This window comes from Falco rusticolus, chromosome 1 (assembly GCF_015220075.1).
Source record: "Falco rusticolus isolate bFalRus1 chromosome 1, bFalRus1.pri, whole genome shotgun sequence".
NCBI classification, from domain to species: domain Eukaryota; kingdom Metazoa; phylum Chordata; class Aves; order Falconiformes; family Falconidae; genus Falco; species Falco rusticolus.
In genome coordinates, this window is record NC_051187.1 from 7,926,642 (window position 1) to 7,939,712 (window position 13,071).

General features: G+C 41.6%; 1 protein-coding gene across 7 annotated transcripts in view; it reads left to right on the plus strand.

Moving 5' to 3' along the window:
- The window catches only part of LLGL2 (LLGL scribble cell polarity complex component 2), a 37,520-nt gene that overhangs the window by 5,838 nt on the left and 18,611 nt on the right, over positions 1-13,071 (plus strand). For 3 of the 7 annotated variants that reach the window (XM_037408232.1, XM_037408204.1, XM_037408223.1), the window contains exons 2-4: positions 5,441-5,549; positions 11,833-11,930; positions 12,931-13,012. In XM_037408232.1, the coding sequence (XP_037264129.1) occupies positions 5,475-5,549; positions 11,833-11,930; positions 12,931-13,012 (255 nt within the window). In that variant the 5' untranslated portion in view covers positions 5,441-5,474. Of the gene's footprint in view, positions 1-4,975; positions 5,265-5,440; positions 5,550-11,832; positions 11,931-12,930; positions 13,013-13,071 lie in introns of those variants that run through there. The other 4 variants (XM_037408179.1, XM_037408188.1, XM_037408196.1 and 1 more) reach the window with 3 other exon arrangements.

Genomic DNA, 13,071 nt, shown 5'->3' on the forward strand with positions numbered 1-13,071 from the left:
TTGTTAGTGCTAAGAAATGGCTTTTTCCTGTGCAATTGGTCTGGCCTCTGTTCTGTTGCTGCTGACTTTGTTGGTAACAGGAACCAGGCAAACTTCTGGGTGCGGGAGGAAACCTAGTTCAGAGAAGGCCATGGTGGTAACTGTTTGTTATAGGAGCACTAACAGCTTGTAGTTCAAACAAAGCTTGTTGATAAGGCCTCTTTTATTTTAGCAGAGTTGATAAAGTATTATCAGATGCATAGGTAGAAGTTCTCTCTTTAAGGACCTGCAAGCAGGAACAGGTGATGAGGAAGGAATGAAAAGGAGACCTAAAACAAGGTAAGATTTAAGATTCTTGAGATACTTGATGGCATTTTGAAAAGAAAGCTGTTGCACCTTACCCCATTGAAAACCTGTTCAAGTTGAGTAAAGTTTGGCTAAGAAGCACACAGATGGTACCGTACTTGCAATTCTCCTATATGAGTGAAATAAACTCATTATGGCTATGTTTTTGTTGTGGGGTTAACTTGGGACCATATCCACACTTAATACTGTCTACATAGTAAAAAAATTCTGACCTGGGCTTCCTCATCTTGTAAGACTGGATTAACTTGTGTGATTGGGACTCACGACATTGGTTCTCTTATACTTCTGGCTGGAAATTCCATTATCATGGGAGGGCATAAGTGAAAATTCAGTGTCTCAGCAAGCTGTGCATGGGCATCAAAGACACAGTGCCGCATGCAAAACCAATGAAGACAAAGCAAAACGCAGATCTCTGATGGGATTGCTAACACACAGCAGTGAAGAACAAATAATGCTCCTCCTAGGAAGACGCATTTGATCCTCTATTGAATATGGGTCTGTCATGAGCATGGCATGTATACTTGCCATAAATCTCAACATCTAAAATGAACGGAGCTGAGCAGCCGGAATGAAATCTGGTTTCGATGTTAACTGCTCCTTAGTCTCTGACTGGAAACAGGATCATCTTGCAACTCATGCTTTCATTGCCTTCCTATATGAATAGTGAAGAGCTTTTGTTTTGTGGCTGGATCTAATGAAATGAGGTGGGAAAGGGTACCTCATCATATTTAGCTAAGCATTCAGCTAATGAAGTGGCTGGAGCTCAATGTACAGAGCACTCTGAGCTTTGCTGTCAGGTGTCTGTGTACTGAATATGAGCAAAATTGGGGTTGACTGCCTTGGGCTGCTGTTGCCTATAAACAGCTGACCTCAGTGCATCTTGGAAGAAGAAAATTTGCACATAGTTTCTGGTAAAAGGCTCATCTTTGAAACCCTGAAGAATTGTTTCCCTGGAAAATAAGAACATTAGATACATGCAGACCTGGCATGGCTTCAGAGGCTATTGAAGAATTCCTCACTGGCTACTGGTAGCCACAACTGTTACCATATGGTTGTAAATGCTGACTGGCAGATAACTGCAGAGCACACAGGACTGGAGTTTTATGTAAGACACTGAAGGTGTGTGGGAGAGAAACTGGTCTGCTAGTATGTAAATGTGCATCTGGAAGATAAGATTATACAGATTGTGGAATGTTTGTTTTTTCTAGAATTGGAAAAGGCACTTGCTTATTGTACTAAAAAGAAAATTCTTCTTATTGACAAGAGCTTGGTAAACTTGTAACAATAATACCGCTTGGGCAACCTGTGCTACAATGGATGTCATTCTCTTTGCTGTTTCTTCTTTGCCTTTGCTCAAAACTGCGTTTCCTCTCATCTCCTCCCATACAGCATTTTCCTTTCCCCACAGCATTCTTCTGGAGAAAATGGCTGCACACAGCTTGGATGAGTGTTTTCTATGCTGGGTTAAAATTTTGCTGACTGGATGGCCGACCCTAAAGAGTAGTAGTAAATGGAGTTAAATCCAGCTGGCAGCCAGTCACAAGTGGTGTTCTCCAGGGCTCGGTATTGGGGCCAGCCCTGTTTAGTATCTTTATTGACAATCTGGACAAGGGGATTGAGTGCACCCTCAGTAAGTTTGCGGATGACACCAAGTTGGAGGGGAGTGTTGATCTGCTTGAGGGTAGGAAGGCTCTACAGAGAGGTCTGGACAGGGTGAACTGATGGGCCAAGGCCAGTTGTATGAGGTTCAACAAGGAGAAGTGCCGGGTCCTGCATCTGGCTCACAGTAACCCCGTGCAACGTTGTAGGCTTGGGGAAGAGTGGCTGGAAAGCTGACTGGTGGAAAAGGACTTGGAGGTGCTGGTTGACAACCAGCTGAACATAAGCCAGCAGTGGCCAGTGCCCAGGTGGTCAAGAAGGCCAATAGCATCCTGGCTTGTATCCGAGACAGTGCAGCCAGCAGGACAAGGGAAGTGATTGTTCCCCTGTACTCGGCAATGGTGAGGCTGCACCTCAAATCCTGTGTTCAGTTCTGGGCTGCTCACTTCAAGAGGGATGGAGAGGGGCTGGGGCATGTCCAGAGACGAGCAGCAAAGCTGGTGAAGGGTCTGGAGTGCAAGTCTTAGGAGGAGTGGCTGAGGGAACTGAGATTGTATGGTCTGGAGAAGAGGAGACTCAGGGGGATCTTACTGCTCTTTACAACTACCTGAAAAGAGGCTGTAGGCAGGTGGAGGTCAGTCTACTCCCATATAACAGGATAAGAGGAAATGACCTCAAGTTATGCCAGGGGAGGTTGAGATTGGTTATGAGCAAAAATTTCTTCATGGAAAGGGTGGCCAAGCATTGGAACAGGCTGTCAAGGGAGGTGGTGGGATCACCATCCCTGGAAGTATTTAAAAAATGTGTAGATGTGGTGCTTATGGATATGGGGACATGGTTTAGTGGCGGCCTTGGCAGGCCGGAGTTAACGGTGAGACTTGATGATCTCAAAGGTCTTTTCCAACCTAAAAGATTCTATGATTCTACTGTGACACTCAGGAATTCTTTGGTCAGGCATGAAACCCTTGTACACATCAATGATGTAGAATGTCTTCTCTGATTGTAATGGACACATCAGCTTGCCAAGGTGATGTTTCTTCAAGTGAGTTACTGCTTGATTCTGAACTACTATGCTCCTTAGCCAGTTGAGCAAGTTGTTGTGGGCTGGAGTGTGAATGCTAGATCTCTTGCATAAGCAGGTTAAAACAGCATGTTTCTAGATGCAATTAATATTTCAGGATAAAATGTTCAAACAGGGTGTTAAATATAAAGTTGTGTCTCTCTCAAATCAAGCCCACTATTCTCCTTACTTTGCTTGAGAGTTTGCTGTCACAGCTGAGGATGTCTCTTTTTCTAAAGTGGGGAGGATAATGAGTAGAGTTTCTCTGTGGGTTTGCCTAGTTTAACAGGTCTAGGATATTGATTGACAGTGGGAAAGGGTGCGTCTGTTTGGCACTTTCCTTTCCTTGTCTGGCTAAGGGCAAAATGGCAAAATGTGTGTTATACATGGGTGTGATGTGCTCTCCCTGCATAGCACAGCAGCTTGTCACTGTTCTGTAACTTTTTCTAACAGAGTAAATATAGTTGTGTGTAAATATGTTGCTCTTCCTCTCAGGAATGTCTGGTGAAAGACTTATGATGATAAAATTTTTGAAATTTCAGCTGAGGTACCTAAATCATTGTAGAAGGATACATTTTCCAAGTAAGCTACACTTAACATTCTTCCTCTCTTTTTTTTTTTTGGGGGGGGGTATCCTGCTGTATGTGTTTCTGTGCTTATTCTTCATGCCTGCATGTGCTGATGGCATGGTTGATGAACACAGGTGCTGGTAGCTGCCGGCTCAGAGTCAGTTTTCTCCATGGTGAGTGGAGGTTCTGATGATTCTAGATGGAGATTGACTCAGACTCTTGGTGCTGATGTGATCTCCTGGTCCCCTGAACCAGGACGGCATTGCAGTCCTCTTAGTGAGCTCCAGACGGTATTGTATACGTAGGTGGCTGCGGAATGTGAGCAGAAAAGGTAAAAGGGGAGTAATGCAACAAAGACATACAAGTTCAAACTTAGGGAGTTTTTAAAGGGACTTCTCAAAATATGACTGCGGAGCATCCTGTTTATGATACCATTTCTTTTTTTTTGATCCTTCACAGCTGCTAAGGTCTTGCTGGAAACCATTTGAAAAACAATCCAAGTTCTTCAGGAACGGCTGGCTGATTTAAGTCATTAACCAAAGACCATCGTTATTGGCAGGAGCACACAGATAGCCACCTTGTTTGCCAGCTCTGCTACTCCCATCTATACAGACAGGTTGTGAAAGCTCTCTTCTGTTGCCCTCCAGCCCCACAGTTTGAACAGAGGCCCAAAGCCCTCCATTCACTTGACAATCCCTTTGGCATTTCTGGTCCCTCTGTTCCCCTTGCAACACTAGCCTTCTCTCCCCCTGCTCCCCACCTTGTTGTATGTGTGTATGGACCTCATCTGATGATGGCTTACTATAAAATATCTATACTGGTTCCTCATTGCACCTCAAGTTCTGGCCCCCACCGTGCATGTGTGTTGTGTACAGAGGAGCTGGTAAATTGCTATAATTTCCTGTCCAACGAATTAAAATTAAATACTGACTGCAGCGTCCAGTAGCTGCTTCATGAACTGCTGAGCTGTATGTACATGGAAACTGCCACTTGTGAAAGATGGCCAGGGCAGGCAGGAGCACTTATGCCAAGATAGGTTGTCAGGATGCAGTTCAAACCTATGGTCTTGAGCTGGCAGTCACTTAGCACCTCTGCAGAGGGGGGATGTGACAAAGAATCTCTTGAGCTGTACAGAATACAAGGCTGTAGCCTGGTATCCCCAGTGTGATTTCTAGGTTGCAAGTCAGGTCTAATTTGTCCTGCTTGAATCTTCCTGGTGCTGTGAGAGACACGGCAGTGAGAGATACTGGAAGTGTTGCGCTTCTAGCTGCATGTTGAACTGCAGGTGCAAGATTTCTTTCCCCTACCCCCACCTTGAGCGGGGAGTTAAGCTTGATATTTTACAAAGGCAAGTTAATAATTAATGCAGCTACCCTGCAGGCAGCACAGCGCCCTTTCTGTCGTACCCATGGAGCAAGCTGAAAATGTGATTCTTTTCTCTTTTTTTAGTTCAGTAGCTGGAGGGTTACCTGGGGTGAAAACTGATACTAGTCAATAATGTCTGTGAGGCTGGGAGTTAGCCTTTAGATTGGGTTTGCCTAAATGTTTGTGCAAGCACTGCTGTTTTGCTTGCCTTTTCATTGGATAAGGTCAACTGCAGTGATCACAAAATGGCCAAGTATAAAAACTCTTCTAAAATCATCTTGGCTTATCTGTACTGCTTTGCTTTAGCAATGTGAAAATGGTATTGTGTAAGTCCAGCACCAGAGATGGTGCTTTGTGGTGGTATCAGGTTTTGGTTATTCGATAGTGACATTGTCTCATTCTGCTCTGGCTGCTTTGTGTTACCTGCTAAACCAAAATAAATAACCTATGCTTGCTTCTCAGGCTGCTTTCATTTATATGGCTTTTTCTTTTTTATTATTAGGATTTTTGTTGCCAAGATAACTACGGCAAGGAAGATGAGAAGGTTCTTAAGACCCGGACATGATCCAGTGAGAGAGAGGCTTAAACGTGACCTTTTCCAGTTTAACAAGGTACAGTGCTTTCCTCAAACTCCCAAGGCATATGTGTGCAAGGCAAATCTATCCTGACCCACTGCACAGTGTAAAGGGATGGAAAAACTACATGAGTGTGGGTGGAAAAGTTAAATTTAGGAGATGTGGTTTGTTCTTTTTTTCTTTTTTTTTTTTTTTAATTCTGTCGTTTTTTCCCTGATGGTGCCTGACTAGTTTTCTTTAAGCTCACGAGCATGTTTTCAATTCTGGCTTTCATTTTTAAGAAAAAGGATATTGTCATGCTGCTGAGTGGCACTTGCTGAAAGAAGAGATCTTCACAGCAGCTTTTATATACTCTGAGTGTTCTGTAGCTTGTCCTGCTATGTGCTGTGACTACTTATGTTATAGGTAGTCTTTGCAGTGCTACTGTAAAAGTAAACATTTTTCTAAAGATACGTGTAAGCCACAGTTTGTGATGCAGCTGAAGCCAGAGTTCTTTGTGATTATCCTTTGGGTTTATAAGTATACCTCTGTTTTTAAATGTTGATTTAAAGGTCTGTGGTAGAAATGTGGTAGTACCTAGGCAGCACAATGGCCATTAATAATGAGTTTGCTATTATCTTAGTCTGTATCTATTTTTTCCTTCCCTCTGTGGAGGAAATGGCAATGGCTGTGCTATCTATCCAACACTCTGGGCATTTTTCTTTTGAGCTGTGGCCAGGATCGTAGTGCTTTCATCTTTGCAAATGCCTAGTAGTAATTCATTGCTAGGCTAATGGCTACTTCCACCTTCATTGGGTATCACAAATGTATTTGTAGGTTTTGTATTTCCAAGGTTTAAATGGAATTTTGCTGAAATGTATAATGGATAAATGAAGTCAGCCTAAGAAATAAATTGCTTGATTCATGAAAATTCTGGTGTAGATGTATACTTAAGTGGAACTTTGGATATTTGAGATGAATGATTTAATGTAATTTACTACTAAACCACACCATTTCCATGCGTACCTCCCTCCCACTGGGGAGACAAAAGGAGCTCGAGTGCTTCAGACTTATTTTCTGTTTGCTACCATAAGAAAATGCTACTGCAGATGCCGTAAAAAGTACAGTAAATGAAGACCAGGATTGAATTGCTAGCATTTAGCTGAATGCAATGTCAGCTCAGAAAAGACATCCCAAGGATGGGTCAGAATTACTTGTAAGTGTATAAAATTGTATATACCTTGGAAAAACCTTTGCTATTTCAGGGGTGTCTCTTTCTTGAATATGTCTTTCTCTCATAAGAATGTTTGGCTGAACTTTACTTGCCAGAGACAGACTAATTTGGGTGATGCAAAACAGGGTTGAAAGAACTAGCTTTTGCAGCAGAGGGAAACTTCCAAATGTTTTAGAAGTTGGCATCAGGATTTGTGACTCCCATTTGATTCAGTCCTGAAGGTAAATAATTGCATCTTGTTTCTAGGGAGGCGACTACTTTGGACACTTCCTAATGGTTTACTTTCATTAACGTCTTGGTAATTAAAGGCCTTGCAAAATGCATTTGCACTTTTAAGCTACAGTAACTTGTTCTTTTCTAACAAGAATCAGAAAGGGGATGAACATTATACCAGAATCTTTACATTATACTTTTCTATTGCATAAAGTTTGGGGTTTTTTTCCCCTGAGACTTGTGTGTCTTATTTCCAGACAGAGTGGATCATTTGAAAGCTTCTGCCCTTTGACAGATAGAATAAACATCTACTCGCAGCTAGGTAGACTGAGATCTGGAATAGTCAGGCCTTAATTTTGACCTGTTGAAGGCTGTGGCTTCAAGGAGCCAAGAAACATAGTACTTTTTGTGCCAAGACTGTCCTTGTCTAATATGTGAAGTAAAGCAAGCATATTAGTGCTGGTAAGCAAGTTTTTAAACACTTATTTGAGGTCTTTGAAACACTTCTGGTTAAGAACCTGTTTGGGAAATAATTTGTGGGACTGTAAAGTTGCTGATCAGAGAAATTGAATGGCATATTTGCACCTCTTCAGTGTGTGATGCTGGTAGTGACTAAATGGAAAGTCTGTACCTTGAAAGTGCTAGGGATTCTTGCCCTCATTTTATTGTTTACCTTGAAGTTGAATATGAATGCATGATGCCACAAAGTTTAGTGTTAATGTAGTGGAATGTATTTGGCCATGCTGGCCTAGTAGTGGACATCAATTAAAAGTCTTTTTATTTGGTGGTGATAGATTTTGTTTGTTTGTTTACTCCCTCAAGTATAAATAGATTGTAATCTTTTTACTGTTTCCCTCTTGCATTTCTGTTCCAGGTAAGAGGTGATACAGATAATTTTAAAGGACTGATTGACCACTGGACTAACTCTTCAAACTGTCCTCAAACTCATGTTTGATTCAGAACACACCTTCCTAAATTCTGCTAGTCACTTAGCTTTGCATATCTGTTTCTCTGTATGAGTAAGAACTTCCCATACTTGTGTGTACCTGTTGCAAGAATCTGTTTTTAGCTCAGTGGATAGAATGAAGGATAAGGTATGTGGACTTGGCAGTCTACTTCTTTAAGTTTATCCTGCTTTTGGAAGTAGTATTTGGATGCCTTTGGCTCAGTCCAAGCCCTGCAGAACAGACATGTTCAGGCTGGCATTGTCAGACTAGATGATGGGTAACACACAGGTGAACCAGCCTGTCTTACAGCTGAATGTTACCAAACTGGGAACGTTGCATTTAATTTATGGCTTTGTGTTTTTTCCCCTCTTTTCAGTCTTCCTAACCCTTTGCTGATGAGTGTGATGGATAGCTTGCCTTAAATCTGAATTAGTGTCTATGCAAAGTAGATTTAACACATACAGGCTTCATTGTTCCTTCAAAAGACATATTAGGAAAGGTACAGCGTTTGTATTGCCTGTGGTTGGGTTTGTCTGTGCTTTGTCATAAAACAATCTGAGAGGAGAAGCGGAGCGAAATGAAAGAAGGAAGGCAGCACTGAATTTCAGCTGCACAGCTTTAGTGTGGGCTGGGAACAAATGTTAAGTTTGGCCGCATTTTTCCTGCAGTAAATATGACTGACATATAGCAGTTCTGTTGGTTAATACTGCTGACATCAGGCTTGCTTTTACTGAGTCTGACGGATCTGTGGTCTGAGGAAAATGAAAACGAAAGCTTCCACCTTTCCTCAAAGAGACAAAGGCCCTTTAGAGAAGGAGGGCACATTGTGGGCACTCCAGTTTCTTATTTCAGCTGTCCTGAAAGGCTCCATTGTAACCTTTCCTGCCTTCTGCCCCCCTCGCTCCCCCTTGCTGGGTTTACCTGCTGAGCAGGTGAAAGGATTGGCTGCTGAAGAGAAGGGAGGAAAGGGAGGCCAGCGGAAAAGCTGATGATGTGATTTAACAACTGAGTGTAAATAAGTACAAGAAAAAGATCTAGGTAATCAGTACAGTGAATGTGAATGCCTGGTCCTGGTGGTGTCAAATACAGCCAAAAAGTCACCCTGATGCCTTTCTTGCCTGGCTACAGAAACAAATGAATGACATAGGGAGGGAGTTATCTTCGTTATGTCTTATGTGCATCTTGGCTGAAGTTTCAAAGCTGTCAGAAACCATTAGTACGTTTACTGCATAAGCAGTTGTGTAACAATAAGTGATTGTTACTGATTCTTCTCGTGCTTCTGCATGTGGTACTATTTTCTGCAGTGGCCTTCTATTACTAACAGTAATTACTCCTGGATGTAGTTGTTAATGTACCTTTTGCAAATTTGGCTATAGGATGGGGGGGTACTTCAACCTGGAGAAAAATTTACCCTCCTATTATTATTACCGAATGGTACACACTCGGTTATGCTGTTCATAGGTCTCGTACTTGAAAATTAAAGCTTTTATTGGCTTGTCTAATGTGTTTACAAATTAACATGTCAAACCCAAGATATAATTAGCCAGTATGAAGGCTAGTATTGACAGCTTCCTAACAGGCAGTACAGTACTGTGTAAGTCATGGTTTTCTATTGTGAGAATTATGGCTAAAGCCTTGTCTTCTGGGCTGGAAGAAATCTCAGTATAAAGACAGTTTCTAATTGATGTTTCATTGAAAAGGGCACCTGGTTGTGCAGATGACATGACAGTGCAGTGACTGTGGACAAGTTGAAACTAAAACTAACAGTGGAATTACACTGGTGTCTCCTGTTCCTTGCTCTCTTTTGGGGAGAGTGGAATGGCATCTGTTGCCCGTGCTACACCTGATTCAATTAAATGTCTCATGATTTGTTAAGATAACACATTACCTTGAAAATTATTCTCAGAATATAGCTTCACACTCCTACAATTTTGACAACTAGGAAGCTGCTCTGTGTTGTCTCGGTACAGAGACATGCATCATGGTACAGAGAAATTCTGCTTTGCCTGTGCTGGATTAGAAAACTGCCCTGTTTCAATTCTGAGTCCATAGATAAGTTCCTACTTCATACAGTCTTCTCTGGGAAGTTTTATATGTGTGGCTAGGCAAAGGTCGGTTAACAACAACATCAAGGGTGATGTTAAAAAGACTGGCTTCTCAAAATTTGTTTTTAATAATGCAAAATTAAATTACCTTCTAGGAATATAAATAAGGCTGGAGATTAGGTTATCATAAAGGGAAATAAACTCGGTGGTCTTGGAGCCAGTAGTACTAATCTTAATTTACCATGTATAAAAGGTTAAAAATTAGTAATGACTTCTTTGCCCAGTCTTAGGAGTTGGCAAGCAGAAAATTAGGGGAAGATGAGACATTTTCAAAGATACAAAATTGAAAATATTGGAGCACTTCCTAACAGGACCTCAGGTTGGGGTAATTGATATTTAGAGAAAGGTCTATTTTTACAATTCATGAATTGTGATCAAATGGCTAAAACTGAACCAATCTGGCAGACTATCTTCCTATGCCTGTGGCTTTGAGCAGAAACAGTAAAAGGGCATTAAACTATTTTGTAGCAGCTGGGAGCACCTCAGGCTAATGGCATGACCACAGAAATGAAACTGACTTTATTTGATTCTGGTGCAAGGGATTAAGTTGGGAAATCACTGTGCAGGAAATACCAGGTGTTACTTTTAGGTTGAATAAACCTAAACCATAAAGCCAAGTGATGTGGTAGCTCTGTCTCAAAGACATGATGGGAACGAGGTGCAAGTGCTTACTTCTGTAGATGGAGGGTTCTGCACTTTTTTTTTGGTGTGTGTGTGCAAGTGGTCCTCCGGCTGTTTTATAACAAATTCCTATTCTGTAGCTGACCAGCTTGCCTTAGGAGAACGTATTTCCCAGATGCTGAAACTGTAAGGGCAACAATGTTTTCCAGGAAGTAGCCCTATTAATCTTCAGGCACACAAATCCCTCTTTACATAGCTATATGTTGTCAAACACTCATGCATACTTGTTTTGTCTGATCGATGATAATATCTGTACATTAGCACTTCTAAAACCTTGACTGAGCTATTTTACAAGCAGCTTGGTTGCATCCTGTAAGTACGGCAGAATATTACTCTGTAGTATATAAATGCATCAGGCATGCTAAGTGTGGTGTGTATGACATGCTCCAAATCTTCCTCTTGGTGCAGTGTAAATTGTACTTCAGGGAAGCCACTAAGGCCAAGAAACATACTGCTGCCCACGATAGTGACTGACATTTTTTTATTACCAATGGCTTTGAATTAGTCTGAGGTGGCCTAGCAGGCTCCTGCTGTCATTAAGTTCCAGTGCTCCTTGTGCTCCTTCTGGAAAATGGATTCAGTTACATTAGTAGTTACATTGCCCTGTAGGAAATCTGTTTAGTTTTCTGGATGAGCCTTGATGTTCACTCAGTAGTTCTTAATAGCTTTGCACCATTTCTTGATGTCAGTTAACAAGAGGAGGTCGTGAAAGGCTGACCTGTGTGGAATTTGGCAGATAAAGCTGACCTTACAACACACAGTATTTGTGTCAGACTTTGAAATTGTGCTGAGCAGTTGGTTTATGGAAGTAAAGTTGTTTTGGAGCGACGGAGCGTATTGCAGTGAGAGAGTAAGCTGTGCTTATGCAGAGTTATTTATAATCTTAACATAAAGATCTGCTTGCGTTACTGTTTTCAGAATATTTCTCTTCCTTTTCTGTTACACTTCTGTAAATCCTGGCTGTAGAGCCAGGGGTTCTTGGAATAGATTCATCCTTAGGCTATTGTTCAGCAAATCTAACCTGTGTTTGAACACTTCTCAACAGAAGCTGCCATTAAGTACTGTATTTCAGACTGCCGTGCCAGATTAAACTTCTGTTCTTTATACAGCAATGCCCATGAAATATGCTGTTGATCATGAGTTTTCTTTCTCTCTACCAGACTGTTGAACATGGATTTCCCCATCAACCCAGTGCACTGGGCTATAGCCCATTTCTCCACCTTATGGCCATTGGAACGCGATCAGGAGCCATTAAACTGTATTCTTTTGAACAACTTCAGCAAGATTTCGCTGGCTACACCAGAATGTGCAACTTTGAAGACACTGTAAAAAGTTAGACTAACTATAAATTTGCAAGCAAGGGTTACTGGAACATTGGAACAGTTTGCCTAGGTTTGAAGTGATCTCTGTCTGATCAGTTTGGGATTATTTTGCCAAGAGCTGAATGATAGCTCAAACAGAAGCTGAGCTGATGCAGATATTAGACAAGACTCTTTGCTCTTGCTATGCAGATGATCAGACTAGATCTCACCGAAGTTTAGCAATCCTTAATGTTATAAATTCCAGGGTTGTTTAAATATGTGGGACAGGGTTCCTTTTTTTTTTTTTTAAAGCAGTTCTATTTCAGAGGTTAAAACTGAAGTCAGAAATGCTTTCAGCTTCCCAAGTTTTTGACCATGCAGGCATTAAAGACCCAAACACTGAAGGTGGTGACACTTTCTTACATTTTTGCATTTAATGATGTCTGGTCCAAGTTTTGTGTATATGTGAGGCACTGAGGTGATTCCCATGGCACAGTACCAGCTAGGCAAGCTGTAAAACAGGGCTGTCGCTCAGCCCATAAAGGAGAAGTTGGTGCGCTCTCTGCCTGCTTAATCATTCATTCCTGGTGTTGTTTGTGTTCAGAGGCTCGACTCCACATGCAGGAGGTAGCCATCTGTCTCTAGGTTACAAATTAGTTAAGCAGGATTGTAGTGTCTGGGAAACCACTAAACATCTCTGAGAAGAAACAGAGTCCAGGCACTTCTTCTGCATATGCTCAAAGGATCAAGTAAACTTCCATGTTCTCCCGTACTGTGCATAACCTGCCACAAGCATATAAAATCAAAGTAGATTTGCATTGGTTCTTTTCAGTCCAGATCACTAACGGTAAAACATGGTTTCAAGCTAATCTCATTTTGCTTGCTAGCAAGCTTCTTATCAATTAATTGTAGCTGTGGGTCATCTTAAATACTGTAGATCCTCAACAAACTCTTCAGATATGGTGCTCCTGGGGTGGAGTTCATGGGTTTACATGAAGAAAACAATACTGTAATGCAGATTCACTTTATACCTGATCAGGTAAGTGTCTTTTCAGTACCTCTGCAACTTACGTAGATGTTTCTTATGCAGGTGTTGGG